The sequence below is a fragment of the Colletotrichum navitas genome, assembly GCF_030913465.1.
Source record: "Colletotrichum navitas strain CBS 125086 chromosome Unknown LY79scaffold_213, whole genome shotgun sequence".
Lineage (NCBI taxonomy): Eukaryota > Fungi > Ascomycota > Sordariomycetes > Glomerellales > Glomerellaceae > Colletotrichum > Colletotrichum navitas.
In genome coordinates this window covers 12,654-33,860 of record NW_026850759.1, presented here as the reverse complement: position 1 = coordinate 33,860, position 21,207 = coordinate 12,654, and the positions used below count along the sequence as shown (strand labels likewise).

General features: G+C 27.3%; 4 protein-coding genes across 4 annotated transcripts; 2 read left to right on the top strand and 2 right to left on the bottom strand.

The window, feature by feature from the left end:
• Positions 1–1,280: 1,280 nt before the first annotated feature.
• LY79DRAFT_595347 (2OG-Fe(II) oxygenase superfamily protein) lies at positions 1,281–2,218 on the bottom strand (the record flags this gene model as incomplete). Its single annotated transcript, XM_060561770.1, has 5 exons — positions 1,281–1,303; positions 1,366–1,455; positions 1,515–1,685; positions 1,761–1,985; positions 2,056–2,218. 5 exons carry the CDS (start codon positions 2,216–2,218, stop codon positions 1,281–1,283), a joined length of 672 nt encoding a protein of 223 aa, XP_060406946.1.
• A 2,338-nt stretch (positions 2,219–4,556) lies between these two features.
• Positions 4,557–4,937, top strand: LY79DRAFT_530549 (uncharacterized protein; the record flags this gene model as incomplete). Its single annotated transcript, XM_060556187.1, has 2 exons — positions 4,557–4,776; positions 4,840–4,937. Coding segments are annotated over 2 exons (318 nt in total), but the record flags the coding sequence as incomplete, so codon positions are not given.
• A 3,619-nt stretch (positions 4,938–8,556) lies between these two features.
• Positions 8,557–8,950, bottom strand: LY79DRAFT_573654 (uncharacterized protein; the record flags this gene model as incomplete). The annotated part of the gene is made up of 2 exons (XM_060559492.1): positions 8,557–8,624; positions 8,806–8,950. The coding sequence occupies 2 exons, from the start codon at positions 8,948–8,950 to the stop codon at positions 8,557–8,559; spliced, it is 213 nt and encodes a 70-aa protein (XP_060406944.1).
• Positions 8,951–9,711: 761 nt separating this feature from the next.
• On the top strand, positions 9,712–15,950 carry LY79DRAFT_585319 (uncharacterized protein; the record flags this gene model as incomplete). Its single annotated transcript, XM_060560490.1, has 15 exons — positions 9,712–9,781; positions 10,103–10,150; positions 10,473–10,486; positions 10,822–10,835; positions 12,394–12,425; positions 13,090–13,102; positions 13,829–13,868; positions 14,474–14,491; positions 14,589–14,591; positions 14,859–14,875; positions 15,210–15,214; positions 15,654–15,660; positions 15,742–15,749; positions 15,804–15,807; positions 15,929–15,950. 15 exons carry the CDS (start codon positions 9,712–9,714, stop codon positions 15,948–15,950), a joined length of 315 nt encoding a protein of 104 aa, XP_060406943.1.
• Positions 15,951–21,207: the final 5,257 nt, after the last annotated feature.

Here is a 21,207-nt window from a genome sequence, read left to right as displayed (position 1 = left end):
AAGGATATTATAGTTACCTATATAGAGATATACTCTATATATAACCTAATAGACCTATATAGACCTATTAAAAATTACTCTCTTAGAAGTGCCTTGCCTCTAAGAGTATTAATATATTAATAAGGTTAATAAGGTCAAGGTCAAGGCAATAATATAATATAGCCTAGGGTACTTTAAACAAGGTTACCTAACTTAGGTAAAACAAGTGAAACTAGATCTAGTAAATCTATAATAAGCCAAAGGTTTTAGAACTACTAATAACTATATAACTATAACTATTATAAAGGGTTAATATATATATAATATAGGGTTAATATATACTATTATAGAAGGATCTAGTAAGTGTTATTTATTATATATAGAAGAGAAGAAACTACTAGAAGTAGTTTTATTCTCTAAGTCTTCTTATAATAATAAATATACCTATATCCTTCTATCTACTAATTTTCCTATCTCTTCTCCTATCTGCCTAACCTTTCTTATTATTAGGATTAATATATAATTAATATTTTAAGAAAGAAACTATAGTATATATTATAAAATAATTAAAAAGACTAATAAATAATAAATACTTTAGGTAAAAGACTAAGTAGTTAAAGTTACTTTATAGTAGAACCTTAATAGTAGGCTATTACTTTATAGTTTACTAATAGAATTATAAACTAATTTATAAAATAAACTTAGATATACTTAAGAATAATCTTATATAGCTCTTTAGTAATTAACTCTATAATATATTCTCTAAGCTCTTTTTAATATTTAAATTTAGTAATTTATTAACAAGAGCTATATAAGTTACCTTTATACCTATTAACTACCTAATTAATTACTAAGTAATTAACTAGCTAGTAAACCTATAGTAGTATTAACTAAGTATTAATCTAGGCTATATATCTAGTAGAAACCTTACTATTAGATTACTAACAATTATATCTACTAATGTTTCTAAGGTCTAGTAAGGCTTTGTTTACTTCTTCTTTATAAAGTTATAAGATTATTATATTTATTAATATATAGATAGTTATTTATTTTAACTTCTATAATTTAATAACTTTACTTAAGTTATATAGAGAGTGTATACTAGCGCTAACAGTTATTTAACACTTTAGTAACAGAAATAGTAGCTCTATGTAAGTTTAATACTCCTAAGCCCTGGCTCTAGACTTTTCAGGCCTTTTAGAAAAATGCGTTTGGTGATAGAAAAGTTAGCCCTGATGCAGAGGCAACCACCATTCGACCCTGATATTGTAAGTTAGAGCCATATCCCGCCAGGTAGTAATTCATGTCACGGGCTTTCGCACAACTATTCAACAAGCAAAGTCTCAAAGTTAACATGGAAGTTTCGCGGAGACGTGACCATTTCACCTCTTTTGGATTTCTCCCATGCCTGCGAATTAACCGGCATAAAGTAGATATCCTCTTTGGCGGCCGACAATGATGATATTACTCGATTCACTGACAACTTTGTTAGTTGATTCCCATTCTTAATACCTGGTGATTGCCTTTGGACCTACATCCCGCACCATTGATCGAGCTCCCAGGAGACTCTTTGGTCGAAGAAGTGTATCTTGCCCTAAGCTCCCGAAAATGCCGTACAGACGAAGACATGCAAGATTGATTAGGGTGCACAAAGTAAACCAGTGCAGTCCTTACATCCTTGTCCTGGCTAGGTAACGGCTTAACAACTACACGTAATAGATGTGCATTAACACTCTGGCTCTGGAATGACTGTGCCCATAGGATTTGTAACTTTTACTCACCTCGATGGAGTGTCGCATTTATTCGCCCCTGTGTAATAAATTCCATGGCATCCCCCATATTAATGACAATCGAATTTGGAATATAGGCCACATACTTCCACCCTTGAGAACTGTATACTTGCAGGCTGGCCACTGGATTCGCATACAGATAGGTGATTGTCCCAACGTCAGTGTGGCCAGCATACGCAGCTCGCCTCCTCCTTATGTCCTTGTACCACTGGGGATCTAAGGTCTTGTGAATCAGTCCTTTCTGATCTAGTTCCCCGGAACAACTCTTAGGACGCCCAGTACTCACGATAAAAGAGGAAGTGTGCCACCTCACTCGACTCTTCGTGGAGTTGTCTTAACGTTCCCACTGGAAGCCTAGCAAATTGTTCAATAGCGTCAAGGAGCCGAGGTGTCAATATATCATGGTAGAACTTGAGGCTTTTAGCGCGATTACAAAACTCGATAATCATATTGCTTACATCAAATAATTGACGGCAGGTGGACTCGTTCTCTTCTATGATCCGCGGTCTAGTAACTGGTCCGCTAGATTTGTAGTCGTAGTTATACTCCTCAATCACATTGGTGGCTCCTCTCTTCTTCCTTGACGTAGTTTTAGCACAAGGCATCATGCATGTTTTCCGGATCATACTTACTCGTCCGCCGTACGTGGTCGGTACCCCTCAAAAGAGCCTGTGCCCTCGACGCATGAGACACTATCTTTCTCTTCTAGAGATTGTGTCGTCATGTAAGTGTAAGTGACGGCATGGAGCGTCTGGAACTATGTAACTTGTTAACACAAGAAAAATAACACCGATAAACCTACCAACTCTGGATCAAGGCCATGGTTAACGAGATGGAAGAGGCCTATTGACGCGCCTTCCTCCAAAGCCTTCATGAAATGACCATGCCCTTCTTTCGAATCTTCCTCAAGCCATTCGAAATCAATAACGTTTGGTTCTGCATACTGTACTGAGGACCAAAAGTCAGTCTATGAGCTTGTTCCCTTTATGACTTCCATCAGATATTTTACGTACAGTTCTCATATAAGAGAGGAGTGATAGGAGACTGGGACAGATTTGGCATTGATACGGTAGAATGTCACGATCTTGTCAGAATAATTGTATTGCAATGAAGCTTATGATCTGTACTCATCAGATATAGAACACCATCATCAATTACAGAAAGACAGGAAAAGAGCACTAAATAGACTGACCTGAAGAGATGAAAAGGGGGATGAAATTCAATACACGTACATATAGGAAAGTTTATGCAATATACAATGCATGGCTGGGTCTTATAACTCTATCTTTTAGATAAGAATGTACGACGGCATTTGTGCCGCGTAAGCTTTAGAACGATAGAGGTCAGCTTGAAGTAAAGGTTTTAATGCATGACGACGGATCAAGTTATCCCTTGAACCTTTGAGTCTCTCTTATTACTTCCTATGATCTCGGTTACTATGCAATACTAGGCGGTCTGGTCCTACCTGGTGAAAGTCTCCAAGACCCGAGAGGTTTCAAACTTTCTTCTGGTTTCACGCGGCGTTGGTTTCAAATCTCAGCAGTTGATACAGGGTAACTTTGATAGGGTAAAGCATAAAACAAGAAGCTTTAACAGATTTCGTCGTTAAATATCCAGCATGGTTACTTACCCCTCACATAGGTTTCTTACCGAAAGAATTAGATTTCCGTTCCTCCTAGTACATCTTGCACACAAAACTATTATCTTACGTTTTGGCTTAAGGCGGCTAGCTGTCAGAAGAGGGGTACTAGGTAGATAGTTTATGTACAATATTTGCCCTAATGGTATGGAACTTTAGTCATAGAAAGTTTGCTCTGACCAGAACACTCCCAGGGGGTACAATGTACTAACCTAGGAACTGGTATATGCATTGACCTATGTAGACAGTAAATATCACGCGGCATCATGACATTATCAGTTCGTTATCTTTACTGTTAGCCCCTCTTCTTCTCACATTCTACTTCCACATCCAGAGAAACTCGATATTTTCTTTAATCTAAGCTCATATCGTCTTGGTCACTCAAATGGCGGGTTCTCCTCAAGACTTAACCGTTCGGCTGAAATATCTAAAGCGATGCAATATCTACAATATCCTCCGCCCTTACGTTATCGCTTGTAAGGTCGATGAGAAGTTTCCAACATCCAACCTTGTCTTTGAGTATGGACCTTTTGAAAAGGTTACAGACCTGAGAGGTCTGCCGTCTGGCCAGGTCACGATCAACGGGAACGGACTGAAACTAGTCCGGAAAGATTTTGAACAGCCTGATACAGATGACGATAGACTTAGTCGACCTGGTGGATACCTTGACGAAGTCTGTCAGGTTGTCCGTGATGCACTTCAAGAAGAAGGTATTAAAGCAGAAAGAGTTCAAGTTTTAAATTGGGTGGTAAGCTAACATCGTGTTTGGTAAATAAACGAAATCGATTCATTTTCACTAACTAGCTAAATAGTTTCGAGATGCAGCGAAAGTGAACCCGTTCGAAACTGCAGATTTGACTGTTAATGGTTCAAAAAGTCTTGCTCCGGATGCATACGTCCATAATGGTGAGACTAGATGCGTACCTCTAGCAGGTTACCTTCACGCAATAGGCGGTAGTCTTATCTTACTAATGGCAGATTGTAACTATTATGCCGGCGATAAACGCATCCGCGCCACGCTAGGATCAGAAGCAGACGAGATTCTACGCTCAAAACGAGTATTCATAATTAAGTAAGTAGAGAGGTCAAACCTACAGTGCAGTCAAGCTTAACCGCAGGTAATCATTAGCGTGTGGAAACCAAGAAATCATCCAGTCGAGGATTGTAGCCTCGCTATTTGCGATGCGTCCACGGTTCAACACAACAAGTGTATTCACGGCGACTTTATTATTACTCCCGATTACATTAGCCAGACAAATTACGCGGCACCTTGTAAAGAGCAGGTGTGGTACTGGGTTAGTAATCAGCAGCCTAACGAGGCACTCTTATTTAAGCAGCATGATACGGATGAGTCTTCAAACACCCGTTGTAGGTCTTACACAGGCTGAATTGAGCCTTGCGGCCAGACCAAGGCTAACTTACTACTACTAGATTGCCCTCACACAGCATTCTGGAAGGATGGTCCGCGAAAGTGTTCTAGACCCCGGCAGAGTATCGAGGTCCGGGTTCTTGTGGTATTTGATAAATGAGTTTATGAGAATGATTCGATTCAACATGTATTTTCTTATGCTTTTGTGACAAATGAGAACAAGGCACTAGAACACAAAAGTGGACCCACAACTGCTGTGCTGCAATTGTTGCCTATATCACCTTGTGAAAGCCTTAACTCAACTACCCCGCAACCAGACATCCCCCACCTCCAGACATCCGAAAATCCCCTCCTTTATCAACACCACTACCTTTTTCAAACTATTACAACATTATCTATTTACATCTAAATAATAAATTTTTTTAGGATACCTTCTCTAACCTATAATAAAGTAATATACTAAAGATAAGCTCTAATAGGCCCTTAATAATATAGTAAATAGTTACTTTATTTACTATACTACTTAAAAATAGGCTATATTATACTAGACACTTTAATACTAATTCTATAAGTAGTAAAATAAAAATACTACTTATAACTATATATAGTAATTATTTTAAGCCTAAGAGAATTATTTAGCTGGATAAGTATAAACCTAGTATACCTTAGGTAATAGACCTACTTATTAATAACTAAAAGGCCTAGTAAAGTATATACTAAGTAATACTTATAATACTTATTAACCTTTAAGTAAAAAATAGATATAGTAATTCCTATAATAAAACTTATTAATTAAGACTTATTAATCTAAAGTAATTAATACTTAGTAATAAAAGGCTTATTTTTTAAGGTTATCTAGGGGTTTTTTTAGCTTTTAACTAGTATTCTTATTATTTAAGGAATCTATTTATTTAACTAATAAAATATAGATAAGACTAGTATTATAAAGAGTAAAGAATCTAATAGGCTAGTGTTAGGCTCTATAGTATCTTAGTATATTTAAAAAAAGTAGCTAGAATACTAGATATAAATCTCTATTATTAAGTATATAGCTACTAATAAGAAGTCTTTATACTTACTAGTTATATATAAAAGTAAATTAGTCTAGGCCTAGTATTTTTTATTTAACTTATCTAAATATAAAAGATAGTACTTTATATATATAAATAATAACTAAATAACTAAGAAGACTACCTTTAAGTAACTAAAAAAAGTCTTTATCTTAGGTACTATACTTAGTAAGCTAAAGGTAGTTAAACTACTAATTCTAGATAAGTATTATAACTATATATTAATAGACTTTATATAGAAATACTTCTAGAATAATATATATTTACTATATTTACTACTATACTTTTTTATTATCCTTTAGCTACTAAATATATTAGTCTTTAGCTTATTAAAGTATACTTATTAAAAAGAGGTTAAATATCTAGATAACTAAGTTAGTAATTTAACTATTATTACTAAAAAGGTATTTTTAGCCTATTATATAAAGGCTAAAGATATAGCTATAATAGTCTAGAATATTAAAAGTAACTAAAGGTTAACTAGACTATAGCTAATATATATATAGTAGCCTTTATTTAACCTTATAGTTACTAAGGACTAATAGACTAGCTAGACTAGTTAGCCTAGTAGTTAATAGTAAAACAAAGCTATATTTATTATTATATAGTTAACCTTTTATTAGTATACTAAATTATAGTATTAACTATACTAGTTAAACTAGTTAGTAAAGAATAAGTTAAATACTTATACTATTTATTACTTAACTAAAAGAATATAAAAAAGATATAATAAGTAAGTATTTAAAAATATATTTTTATAGTAAAAGGTCTACTAGCTAGAGAGTAAGTTAAATAACTTATAATAATATAAGAGAAAAAAGGTCCCTTTATTACTTAATAGTACCTTTACTACTATATATAATATCTAGTAGGCGTAAACCCTAAATATTAGTAATATAGATAGTCTAGATAAATCTAGTGTATCTAAATTACTTAGTAAGGCTAGAATTTATATATAGGTAGGCAGTAGAGGTAGTAAAATAAGCAGTAATAGTAGTAGTAATAATAGTAGTAATAATAGGCTAGATATAGGGGGTAGCTAGAAGTAAGGTAGTTAAGTTATATATTAGAGTTTTACTACTAGTAATAGAGCTATTTTAATAATAAAGTTACTCTTACTATAACCTTGTGGCAACTAGCTTAGATGTCTTGCTCTCTAACTTTACTTTTTATATAACTTAAATACCCTATATATATACTACCCCTATATCTATACTACTAGCACTACTACTTTCTTCTTACTTTTACTACCTATATTACTAGGCCTCTAGGTAAACAACTTATATATAGTATAATATAAAGTAAAAGAATTTTTTTATAACTTTTTTAGCTTACTAAGCTTTTTATATAAGTAATAAATAAAGTTAATTCTTAAAATAAAGGTATTTATTAAAAAATAAAATATAAATTAGTATAAGTAACTAAAAACCTAAATAAAATTATAGTAAAATACTAAAGTAATTATATTACTATAAAAGTAAATTACTAAGCTTATAAAGACTAAATAATAGTCTATATATATATAGTAATAACTTTAGTATTATAGTAAAACTACTATAATATATATATATAGTAAGTTATATATTATAGTAAGTTATATACGTCTACCTTATTTCTACTACCTTTATCTTTAAACTAACTTTACTTTATATATAATAATAAAAACCTTTCCTTATAAAACCTAGATTATCTTTACACTTATAGCTATCTAAAAAGACCTAAAACTATCTATATAAAAGGTAGCCTCTATCTACTAGGTGCCTAAATCTATACTTTATAACTAATACACTAGCTAAAAAGTATAATATAAAACATATATAAATTTAATAAAGATAACTATATCTAAAGAGAAAGTAATTCTTAAAAAGGTTATTAACCTAATTAATTAAGAGTTTCTTTTATAATAAGAAAATATATAAGAATAGTTAATTAACTTCTTAATATATATAATAGAATATATATTAAACTCTAATAAGTAAAGAACTTTATATAGTAATAACTTTAATTAAAAATATAATTTTGATATTAAATTAACTATTAAAGAGCCTTAGCTAAAGATCCTATAATTATATAAGGCTAGTTTATACTTATATAAGATATAATTATAAAGTATAGAATATAAGATAATAATATTTATAATTCTAATAAGACTAAGGTCTTAATAAGAATACTATTATATATAAAGGTTATTATAACTTCTAACTAATATAGAAGGCCTTATATAAAGTAACTTAGTAATTATAAATAAGTTTTTATTATTTAAGGTATATATATAGATAGCTAAGTAATATCTTTATATATTATTATAAAAAGTAAATATTACTTTTTATTATAGTACTTTAATAGTAAATTTCTAGCTATATAGTATATTTACTCAAGTAAAAATAGATAGACTATAAATAAGATTAGCCTAAATTAGCTAAAGTACTTTAATTAGTATATAAAGTCTTATATAAAGGGTACTTATTACTTTCTAATCCTAGATAACTATAATAGCTATAAATTAACTAAATTTAATAACTACTATAAAAAAGAAAAAATTATTACTTTATATATACCTTTTTATTTATTATCTAAGCTTTAGCCTTTTAATATTAGCTATTTTAGCCCTTTAAAGTACTTATATAATAAAGAAATTAAGAAAATAATATAGATATAAATTATTATAAGGATATTACTAATAGGTCAATAATAAGGCGCCTTATAAGGTCATATGTAGTGCAGTTCTGGCACATAGTGCCAGAACTGGCGGATCTTTTGGCAGTTACCGGAATAGTCTATTGTCAGGCGTTAGTACACCACCTAATCCTATTACAATTGTTCTAGCACTACGTGGGTCTTCTGGCTGTAGGAACAGGGGCTGGGTTCGACTCCTGCCTGTTGCTGAGGACTTCTTGGTGTGTAGGCCCACCTCAGAGAGGCAGGGGCTGGCGGTTGGTCAGCGACTGGTTGGGCTACAGGGCGACAGCGTTTGATTCAGCTTGGCACACGGGAAGTAGCCTACGTTGGGCTCAGAGGGACTAGGTGCAGGGAGGCAACACCTGGCAATTGCCAGGTGCCAGGCTGCCCAGGTGGAAGGTACGGGTACGTACCAATGGGTCATAAAATCAGGACCTGACAGTCAGCACTGAGGGGGTGTTTTCCCTTCTGCATCATCATTAGCAACAATCAAATTAACCTTTTGTTTTAGTCCAATTCATTCAGATCTGAATTTCTGGTCTCCCCTTCCAGAAACCCAGAAGATTAGGCCCCAGCCTACTTCTATTTATTCAGATCAATTAATTTAGCACAGAAATTAGTTAAATTTAGCCTAAGATGGCCTTAAGAGTAATAGCTTTAGATCACCTGCAAATTACCTATAAATTAGTAAATCTTTGCCTAAATACACCCTCTATTTGACCTAATTAATTAGCACCTAGCTAGTAAAACCTCTGATTACAACCTAGTGGCCCTAAATAACTTAGTTAGAGAGGCTTGCTAGATCAAGGGAGGGAGTAGATTAGTTAGCTAATGGATGCTTTAAGGCACATTAGGTTTATAAGTATTAAAGCGAATAGGTAGATGGGAGAACTTGTTTAGGGCTGAGGAGTTGAGACTAAGTCTGGGAGGGTTTTTAGTGTTTAAGCTGTTCTTGTTGCCTAGAGGGTGATCAGGAGTTAGAACTGAAGTATTGTGGGCGATGCTTGTTGGTAGGGGACATAGAAGGTACAGGTATGTACTAATGGGTCATAAAATCAGGACCTAACAGTTAGTACTAAGGGGGTGTTTTTCCCTTCTGTATTATCATTAGCAATAATTAAATTGACCTTTTGTTTTGGTCGAATTCATTTAGATCTGAATTTCTCCAGGGCCTTCGGGGTTCACATGACCTTGTGCTCCAGCGCACGGATACCGGCGCTAGTGTGGGCGCTCCTCGGGACGCGTCGCATTGGGGGTAGACAGTTGGTAGGGGGGTATTACAGCTTCAGGGGGGGGGTGTCCAGCCAGTAGGGCAGAAGTTCAGGGGGGGGTAAAGCCCTAAGCACTGTGTAGATTAAAAAAAACTAACTAAAGCATACTTAGTATATACTACGTATATACTAAGTATATACTAATAATATAGTGTTTACTTTCTATAAATATAAAGGACTTAGTTAGAAGACTTAGGTCTAAGTCTACTATAGTTATAAAGGCTAGTTACTATATTAAGAAGGATATACTAAGTATATACTAGGTATATACTAATAAATATAGTGTCTACCTTCTATAAATATAGAGGACTTAGTTAGAAGACTTAGGTCTAAGTCCTCTATAGTTATAGAAGGTAAGTACTATATTTATTAGTATATACTTAGTATATATTTAGCATATACTTAAGCTCTTGCACTTCTCACACTCTAAGCTAAGCCTAAATAAGCCTAGTAACCCTAACCCTAGCTACTTTACCCCCCCTAAACTTTTCAGCCCTACAACAGATACCCCCCCCCCTAAAGCTAGAATACCCCCCTACTAACTATTCTCCCTAGAAGTTCAGGGGGGGTAATAGGCTTATGTATGCCTTATATAATTTATAAATCTATAGAATACAGTGTTATAATAGATAGTCTAGAGAGTAATACCCCCCTACTAACTAATCCCTTACTTAGGAATAAGTTATATAGTAAGTTATATAGGTAGTATAAATAAATTATATTCTTAGTATATATAGTGTATATATACTATATATATAATATTTATATAAGTCTAAAAGAAAAAGAAGTAGTTAAAAAAGTAGTAAGATAAAACCCTAGAATAATTATAAATTAGGAAATAAAAGAAGGTATAAAAAATAGTAGTAAAAAATATAAAAAGCTTTTTTTAGTATATACTTAACTAAAGCTAATAATATTCTAAGTATATATTTACTTTATATTAAGAGGTAATAGATAATATACTAGATAATATAAGTAGTAATAATAGTTTTACTTTTTACTTTTATACTCTTTAACTTATTAGATAATAAGGATTAGGTAAATAACCTAGGTACCTTAGTATTAAGATAATAATACTAAGGTACTTAAGAGATACTAGCTATACTTAATATATACTTAGTAAATAAATAAATACTATAAGTTTTTAAGTAATATTAATAGTTACTTTATTAATCTTAATAAGATAACTTTTAGTTAATTCTATAACTAAAGTAGTAGGTTAAGTATACTAGACCTACTATATTATATAGGCTAAACTAAGTATAGTTAAGTATATACTCTTATATATTATATATATACTAAATATATACTAGGACTTAATTAAGTAGTTTAGTATCTTTTTAACTATAAAGAAGAGCTAGAACTACTATAAAGTCTATTTAAGACTATTTTACTTACTACTTTATTTACTAACTTTAGAGATAAAATACTTTACTATATTATATTTTTACTTATAAAGAGAATATAACTAAGGCTAAGGCTAAAAGCTTATTAAAGCACTTTTAGACACTATCTAATACTTAGTATATTATAAGAAGTATATATTAAGTAATTATATTTAGTATTTAGGTAACACTCTCTTAATATATATTAATATATCCTAAGTATATACTAATTATATTCTAGAGATATACCTAGGAATAATAAAGTTAGTATTAATCCTTGTATATAGTAAGGTTAAACACTATAAATTTATCTCTAAGTCTTTTCTAAGGCCTAATTAGCTTTATAATAAGGGAAGGCTATCTAAGTATATTAAAAGCTTTATAAAAAACTAAAAGGTTAAAATTACTTAACACTTAAAGAGAATATTAATCTTAGACTAAAGTATATATTATACTTATCCTATATATACTAAGAGAGTACTAATTATATACTAAAATAACCTTATTTAGATACTTTAAGTTAATTTAAGGCTATTAGTAAGTAAATTACCTTTATAAGTAGCCTAGTTAAAATAAGGACTAAGACATCTATACTTACTAAGAACAGAGCTTTAAGGTCTTTACTTAGAATAAAGTATATATATACTAAGTATATACTAGTACTAAGTATTAATTATATTTATTTCTAGATTACTTATATTAGTTATAAATAGTTAAGTAATATAAAGCCCTAGTATACTATATATAGTATTCTATGCCCTAGAGCTAGATTAATATTAAGTATTTATATTAGCTTTACTTAATAAGTTAACTATATAGCTAAAGTAATAAGTATATTTAGGCTAAGAAGATATTAAGTATAAGATAAATATATAGTAAGTATATATATAGTATATACTTACTATATACTAACCTTAGCTAAACCTATAGACTACTTATATCTAGCTAGTATAGGTATTAGAACTATCTAGAAGTATAAGTATAGTATTAAAATAGATATCTATATCCTTATTAACTAGGTCTACTTCTTATTTATTCTCCTTCTTTACTAAGGGTCTTATACTATATTTTACCTTTACTAATAACTTTTTATCTTAGCTTTTAGAATATATTATATTAAGCCTAAAGGATAAGCTAGATATTATAACTTTAATACTATATAAGTATAGTATATACTTAGTATATCTTATATATAGACTAAATATATATAGGTCTACTCCTTATAAATCTAGGGATTTAGGAGGTATACTAAAAGTTTAGTGTAAGCTTATTTAAGGCTATTTATATAGCCTTAAAGAATAAGGATATTATTAGTATTTTTATCTATAGAGTACACTTACTTAAGTTTCTAGCTAGTTATAGTTTTACTAGTATATACTTTATACTAAACTAGGTATAGCCTATACCTAGTATATACTAAGGATATACTAACTATATACTAGGTGTTCTATATAAATATACCTTTAATAAATAAAGATTAAAGAAGGATTAATAGATTTATAGGGTTACCTCTAGACTAAATAGTAGATTTATTATTATCTATATTAAGTATATATAAGCTTAAGCCTTCTTAAAGGCCTAATTTCTTAAGGTTAATTTATCTTTTAAGATAGTTAAAAGAGAAACTAACACTTTTAAGATATATAGGTAAAACATAAAGACTTAGAGTATATTTAGTCTATATAGACCTTATATATAGTATATACTTAGAGTATACACTAATAATATATAAAATTAACTTATATATCTATACCTAGACTAACTAGCACTTATAAAATAAATATAAAGTACTATTTTTATAGTACTTTAAGGAGCTTTATAAGGCTTCTAGTATATATAAAAGCTAGTACTATATTAATTTATCTAAGTATTCTCTAATCTATATAATTACTATAGATATAAATAAGAAATAAGTAGGAGGTAAGTTTAGTATATACTAATTATATACTATATATATACTAAAGCTATACTAACTAAATACTAGGTCTTAGGGACTACCTTATAAAGCTAGATTCTTTAAAGACTTAGGATATATACCTCTACTATATCCTAATCTTTTATTAAGTTTATATATAGTAAAATTAGTATAAAAAGTTCTTTAATTATATAGCTAAGTATAAGCTTTAGAGATTATAGGAGTCTAGTATAGCTTTAGTATATACTAAGTATATTATAAGTATTACCTCTTAATATCCTAAGACTAAGTTATAGTTTATAGGTAAAAAGGCTAAATAGATTATATATAGGCTTATATTATAGATTAGTAATATTAATCCTAAAGCTAAGGTATTAGCTTAGAAGTATAATAATATAGTTAAATCTAGCTATAATTAAAATAATTAGGCTATTAAAAAAAGGCTTTAGCTTCTTGCTACTATTATATAGTATAGTATATCCTTTATATATACTAAGTATATACTAACTATAAGCTAGACTTTAGCTTTATATATTTTAATAAGTAATAAAAGTAAGAACTAAAGCTCTTACTAGTATTAAGTCTTCTTAGTAAAATTAGACCTAGGTAGTATACTATACCTAGGCACTAGAAAAAACATAAAAGAAGTAGGCTATTTAGGCCTAATAACACTAAAATAACCTAACCTTCCTATTTAATCTATATAATCTATATAATATACTAATACTTAGTATTAAAGATAATAAGGATAATAGGTTAAAAGGAAGTAAGGTAAGCTAGATTATATTAAAGGTAAAGTCTTAGTATATAGTCTATATATCCTAAGTATCCTCTCTATATACCTAGACCTTAGTCTTAGTATTATCTTTACTCTTGCTAGTATTATCTCTAGTATTATCTTTATCCTTACTAGTATTATTACTATCTAGATCTTATATATATTTATAGAAGTATACTACTTACTCTTAATTAATAGGCTAATAAAAGGTTTCTATATTTATCTAAAGAATATAAGCCTATTCTTAGTAATAATATATTTATACTAAAAGAGAGTAAAATAAACTTAGGATTTAAAAGCTTAAGTATAAAGTAAAAAGGCTATAGCAAGAGAAGTATATCTAAGACTTAAAGGTAAAAGCTATATAACTTAAGTAAAATCTAAGTAAAAAATAAAGTAAGTAGTATATATAGAGTACTATTTATATTTTAATTACCTTAATATATAGTACTAATCTAGTATATACTAAGAAAATATTTAGCTAATATATTACTTATATCTTATCTTATTATTATCTTAGCTTTTTCTTAGTATATACTAAAAGTAGTAGTAACTTATATAAAAAAAGTGCTTAGTATATACTTAAATATTATTCTAGTTAATATTCTCTTTAAAGGTAATCTCCTCTTAAATACTTTACTACTTCTAGGAGCCTACTAAGTGTTAGCTATATATATACTAAGATAATACTAAGATACTTATAAGTCTTATAGGTAGTAAGGGTAGCTAGAGCCTTCTTATATAAGGCTAAATAGGTTAGTACTATATATATACTAGGTTAATACTAAGAATATACTTAGCTTCTTCTTTAAAGCAGTAGGGCACTACTTAGTTAAGGTCTTAGGGGACTTCTTATAGCTAAAGTAACACTATATTATATAAGTATATACTAAGTATATACTAGAGAAGTACTAAATTAAACTTATATTTTTACGCTTATATAAAAAAAGGGGAGCTAAACTACTATACTATTTCTATATTAGTATCCTCTATATATATAGTAAGTGTTTAGTATATACTATTTATATTCCTTAATAATATTTAGTTAAAGTTAGTTCTAATATAGCTTAGATTTATTATAAGGTTAATAGTATAGAATATGTTCTAGACTTATTCTTTATATATACTAAGAGTATACTTTACTTATTAAAAGTAAATACTAAATTATCTTATAGTACTTTCTCTATAATAACCTCTTACTATAGTTTAATACTATAATATAGTACCTAGGGATTATTAGTATATTAAAGGATAAATTATAATAAATAGTAAAATAAATAGTATCCTCTAGGTTTATACTAAGTATATACTTAGATTATATACTTATAAAGTAGTAAAAGTAAGTACTATAAGTAGTAGTAAAGTTAGTATTATTTTAGCTAAAGTAAAGCGTTAATTTAGTATATATAAAGTATAAGGGAAGAATATACTTACACTAACTCCTCTATAGCGTTAGTATAGGTCTTAATAAGACTACTAGTAGGTCTAGCGCTAATAAAGTGTTAGTAAAGTATATACTAAGACTAGGTAGAGAATATATATAGGCTTATAAATATAATTAGTATTATATTAACTACTAGAGTAGACTTAGTTCTAAATAGCCCTAGTATAGTATTAGTATATACCTAGTAAATATTAAGTTAATAGTCTAGTATATATAAAAAATATACTATTTACTAATAGACTTCTTACTAATACTAGTATTAATATAAATAAAATTAATAACTAGTATATAATTAGTATATACTCTATATATACTAAGGATATATACTTATAAGTGCTAAGGTAAGTAAAGTAAATATAGTAGTAAAGCTAGGTATTATATTAGTATAGTTCTAGTATATACTTAGTGTATATATACTATAGGCTAAAAGGTAATAATAGTACTATATATAGTATTAGTGTTAAGATTAATAATAATATTATAGCTAGGTATAAAGTTAATATATACCTAGTAAACACTAGATCTATATCTACCTATACTTTAGTATTAATTAAAGAAAGTCTATTACCTTAGTTAGGTATAGCTAGGTATATAATAAGTATATACTAGTAATATTCCTAGTCTTTTATAAATTAATATACTAGTATTTATCTTAGTAATAATAGTATCTATTAAGAATAAAGGTAGTATATACTAAATATATATTTAAATAAAGCTAAGAATATATAAGTATAACTAGTATTATAAAGCTTCTAGATGTCTATATATAATAAGTTAGTGCCCTATATATATATTATATAAGTAAAGAATAAAGGTTATACTAGAGGGGACCTAGCTATAGTTTAGGTTAAGAATAAGTCTTATATTAAATTAGTATATACCTTATTATAACTTAATAAGGATTATATATATACTTACTATAGTAATAACTAAAGTTACTAAGATTATTAGTATTAGAGATACTAAAGTTTATATAGTTAGTAGATATCTAGAATATTATTAGTATATACTAAAAATATAATAAAAATAGATTAAGAAAATACTTTACTATTACTATTACTATTACTATTACTACTACTGCATAAGTTAGTAATAGTTTAAAGAAAAGAAAAAAGAGGAAAAGAAATTTACTAAGCTAAAGCTTAGTATATACTAAGAGTAAGTTAATACTAAGCCTAGAGTAGATATATAAATAAAGTTATATAATAAGCACTAGCGCTTAATTAAAAATTCTTTACTATGTGTATAGTGTAACTGCCTTTTATTTTTATATATATTAACTTTGTATAACTCTATAGGTCCCTTGCTAATACCCCTGCCCTAACTTTTCGGCCCTATAACAGATACCCCCCCCTAAAGCTAGAATACCCCCCTATGAACTGTTCTCTTGTTGCATTAGAAGGGGGGCAATTGTAAAGATATTGCCGATAGGTCGGCAATAGAGCGCCTTATAAGGTTATATATAGTGTAGTTCTAGCATATAGTGCTAGAACTAGTAGATCTTTTAGTAGTTACTAAAATAGTCTATTATTAGGCGTTAGTACACTACCTAATCCTATTATAATTATATATATTACTAAAGATAACTTCTTTTTTACTTTTAAAGTAGTATTTTGTACTTTAATAAGTAAAGTTAATATATAAGTAGGTTTTTAATAGGCTAGTCTTATACCCTTTAATTCTAAAGTTATTATTTTTTACCTAGATTTTAAGCTAAAGACACTAACACTAATAAACTTATATCTAAGAAGCTTAGGCTTATAAGACCTAAAGACACTAATAATAGTACTTAAGGGTATATAAAGCTTTACTTTAGTAAAAAAAAGATTAGAAAGTATTAAGGAAGTTTACTAATACTAATATATAAGGTAATTAACTTATAGTTAAAAAGTATTAGTAAATTAGTATATTAACTTACTATTATTAAAGTAAAGAACTATAAACTTTATATAAGAATAAAGGTACTTAGTAAGTACTAGAGGGCTAAAAAGACCTAACTATATCTTAGAGAATTACTTAATATAGTTAAAGTAAAGGCACTATAAAGAAAAAAGAAAGTTATTAAAGCTAAAGGTAAGAAAATATCTTAAAGGGGAGGTTATATAGAAAGTAGTAAATTACTTATATAATAATATAGTAATTATAAAAAGACTAAATATAATATATAAATATTATTAAGTAGTATATTTAAGAGGTAATTTATATAGTTAAAAGTAGCTTATTTCTTTTATTTATAGTATTATAATCTATATTCTTTAAATATTACCTTACTTAGTAGATTCTACTATAAGTATCTATATTTAAGAGTAAAGGTTAAATTAATAAGTAACGTTATTCTAAAAAGTAGTGTTAGTTAGTATTATATAAGATATTACTAACTAATACTACTTTCTAGAACAACGTTGCTTATTAATCTAACCCTTACTCCTAAATATAAATACTTATAGTAGAATTTACTAAGTAAAGTAATATTTAAGGAATATAGATTATAGTACTATAAATAAAAAAAATAAGCTACTTTTAACTATATAAATTACTTCTTAAATATACTATATAATAATAGTTATAAGCCTAGCTTTAACTTAATTTATAAGTAATAATAGCTTTTACTATTATAAAGTAGTATATACTTAGAAATACTTTTCTTAAAACTAATACTTTTTCTTAAACTTATTTTATACCTATAATACCTTTAGAAGTAATAGTAAGTCTACTAACTAATACTTATCTTTATAGCTTTTTAACTATATACAAAGATTAGTTCTTATAGTATATAAAGCTTTACTTTTATACCTCTTAATATAAAGTCTAGTAATTTATTAATCTAAATAGTAAAGAGAAGCTCCTTAAGCACCTTAAAGTACCTATACTAGCTAAATATATTATAAAGTAAAACACTAAGCACTAAAGGTAATATAAAGCTAACCTTATAAGCTAAAATAACTTCTTAGTTAGCTAGTAAATAAAGTAGTAAAGCTAAAAGCTTATTTAGCTACTAGTACTAACTATTAATAATAAAGTAATAAAGTAAAAATAGATTATTACTATAAGTAATTTATTTTTTACTAAGCTAAAGATATATAAATAGTAAAAAATAAATAACCTATTATTAAGTTAGGTTAATACTATAGTTATAAAGGAGATTATAAAAAGTATATAGCTATAATTACTAAATAATAATATTAACTTTACTTTTTATACTACTATTTTAAAAATTAAATAATAATATACTTTTTTTTATAATATAGTAAGTAATATAGCTTATAATAATTATAATAAGATTCTTATATATACTTTTTAATAAATACCCTATTTACTTAGCTTAAAGAATAGTATACTACCTTAATAAAGGCTAAAGTATATAGTATCCTTAAGATCTAAGGTATTTTCCTAATTAAGACCTTCTTATAAATTATAAAGTAGTAAATTACTTTCTCTTAAGTAAGTAGTAAGCTAAATAACTTTATAAAGACTAAATAATATAAAGAATAATAAATAACCTTAAGAGAATATAGTAAGTTACTAAGTTATTTACTATAAATAATACTTATAGAATCTTATAAAGTAATAAAAGTATATATAACCTTTATAAAAAAAAGTACACTATAAAATAAGAAGTAGTACTTTAAATACCTTTATAAAAGGGCTAATTACTTATAAAAACTTATTAACTATAAGTATATTAAGTATATACTTTTTAGTAAGTTAAAGATTATTTAAGTAAACTTAAGTAAGTAAGTAGTAAAGGCTATTATTATAGAGCTTTTAAAGCTAAAATAGTTAAACCTTAAGAGTAAAGTATAAAAGAAATAAAAAAAGAAGAATTTAACCTTTTTTTACTTATAAGGTACTTTTATTATAGTTATTATTAACCTTTACTTATTTAGTAAAACCTTAGTAGCTTTTCTTTAACTTTTAGTATATTCTTAACCTTACTTATTAGTTTATATACTTTTAGTAAAAGTACTATTCTTAATAACTATAAAGGCCTTTATATTATAAATAATAAGTTACTTCTTAAGCCTAGCTTCTATAAAATAAATATAAATAATTATTATATTAAATTAAGTATAATATTCTACTTTATAAAGAATATAGTATATATATTATAAAGAACCTCCTTAATAGCGTAAGAGGGCTAGGTATAAAGGATCTTAGGCTAAAGAATATAGCCTTTATTCCTAGATTTTATATTAATATTACTTTAGAAGGTCTAATTAAGAAAGCAAAGGTATAGTATTAAGGATATAACTATACTTTTTACTTTAGAACGCCTAAGAAGGATATAACTATAAAGAAGCTAGTATATAAAGGTAACCTTATTTTCTTAAATATAAACCTCTCTTTTTTTACCTTAGGCTATTATATAGCCTTATTCTTTATAGTTTTACTTTACTAGTAAATATATAAGTGTTTATAACTATATTTTATTTATTAATAAATACACTAGTAGACTATAGTAATAACGTTTACTTTTAGTACCTTTAAAGTAAGTATCTAAGGCCTAAAGCACTTATAATACTCTAGGTTAATACTTAGAGGGTAAAAATTAAAGGACTATTTTATATTAAATATAAGTATTATACTATTACTTATATAAATAAAGTAATTTTAAAGTAAGCCTCTAAAGACTACTTAATTTATTTATATTATTATATCTCTTAAGATCTTTTTAACTTCTTAACTAGATTTAACTACTTAAAGTAGCTTATATACTTAAGAGATAAGTATACTACTTAGCTTTTTAAAGTTATACTTTTTAAAAAGACCTATAATAATATATTCTTAGTTATTTATAGATTTATTACTTAGGTTACTTAGTAGTAAAAGGTTAATATTTATAAGATCTACTAAGATAAAGATATATTAGTTATTAGTATTAAAGAAAATATAAAGTATAAAAGGTAGATAGTAAAGCTTAAGATAAATATAGAACTCTTTTTACTAAATATTAAAAAGCCTATAAGTAGTAAAAAAAAAGTAAAGTAAAAGATTATTACTTATATAATAAAGATACTTTTGTCCTCTAGACTACTTTATAAACTATAGCTAGAGGTAGTACTTATAGTAATCTATATATATAATATAAGCCCTCTCTAATATTATAACTAGACTTTACTTATTAAGAAAAAAGAGGCTTAGTTTAAATAGTACTTTTACTAGTAAGCAGTAGTATATATAGTAGTATTATAGTATAACCTTTATTCTTACTAAAGATAAATATATATATATATAAATACTAGGCTTATCTATTAATAAGTAACTATAAGAAAAGTATTTAAAAAAGATAATTTAAAGTTAAACTATAAGAGTATATTAAATACTTAGTAAAATATATATAAAATATATATAACCTTTATAGAATTTAGGTACCTTTACTATATAAAGTAATTATTATATATAATATATACTTTAATAAAATAAATTACTTTTAAAATAAAAATAAAAAAAGTAATATAATAATAAAATTAAAAGTAAAAAGTATAGTTAAAATTATTAAAGATAAAGACTATAAGTAGAATATAATAATAAATATACTTAGGTTAATAAAAGTAATAATAATAATATTTAAAATAATAGTTACTATAATATAGAATAATAATCCTTTATTAAGTAATACTAAAGTAATTACTTAAGATATTAAGTAATATAACTAAGGTATTACTATAAGAGAAAAAGAAAAAGTATAGACTTCTAAGTTAACACTAGGCCCTAGTAATCTAAATACTAAGACTACTTTATCCTCTAAAATTAGTTAACTAGGTATAATACTTAATAATAGTTAAGTAGTAAGATTATATAATAAGGCTAAGTACTATAGTATAAAAAGATTATAACCTTATATAAAAGAGGTTCTTTAACCTTTATACTACTAAATAATAACTAGT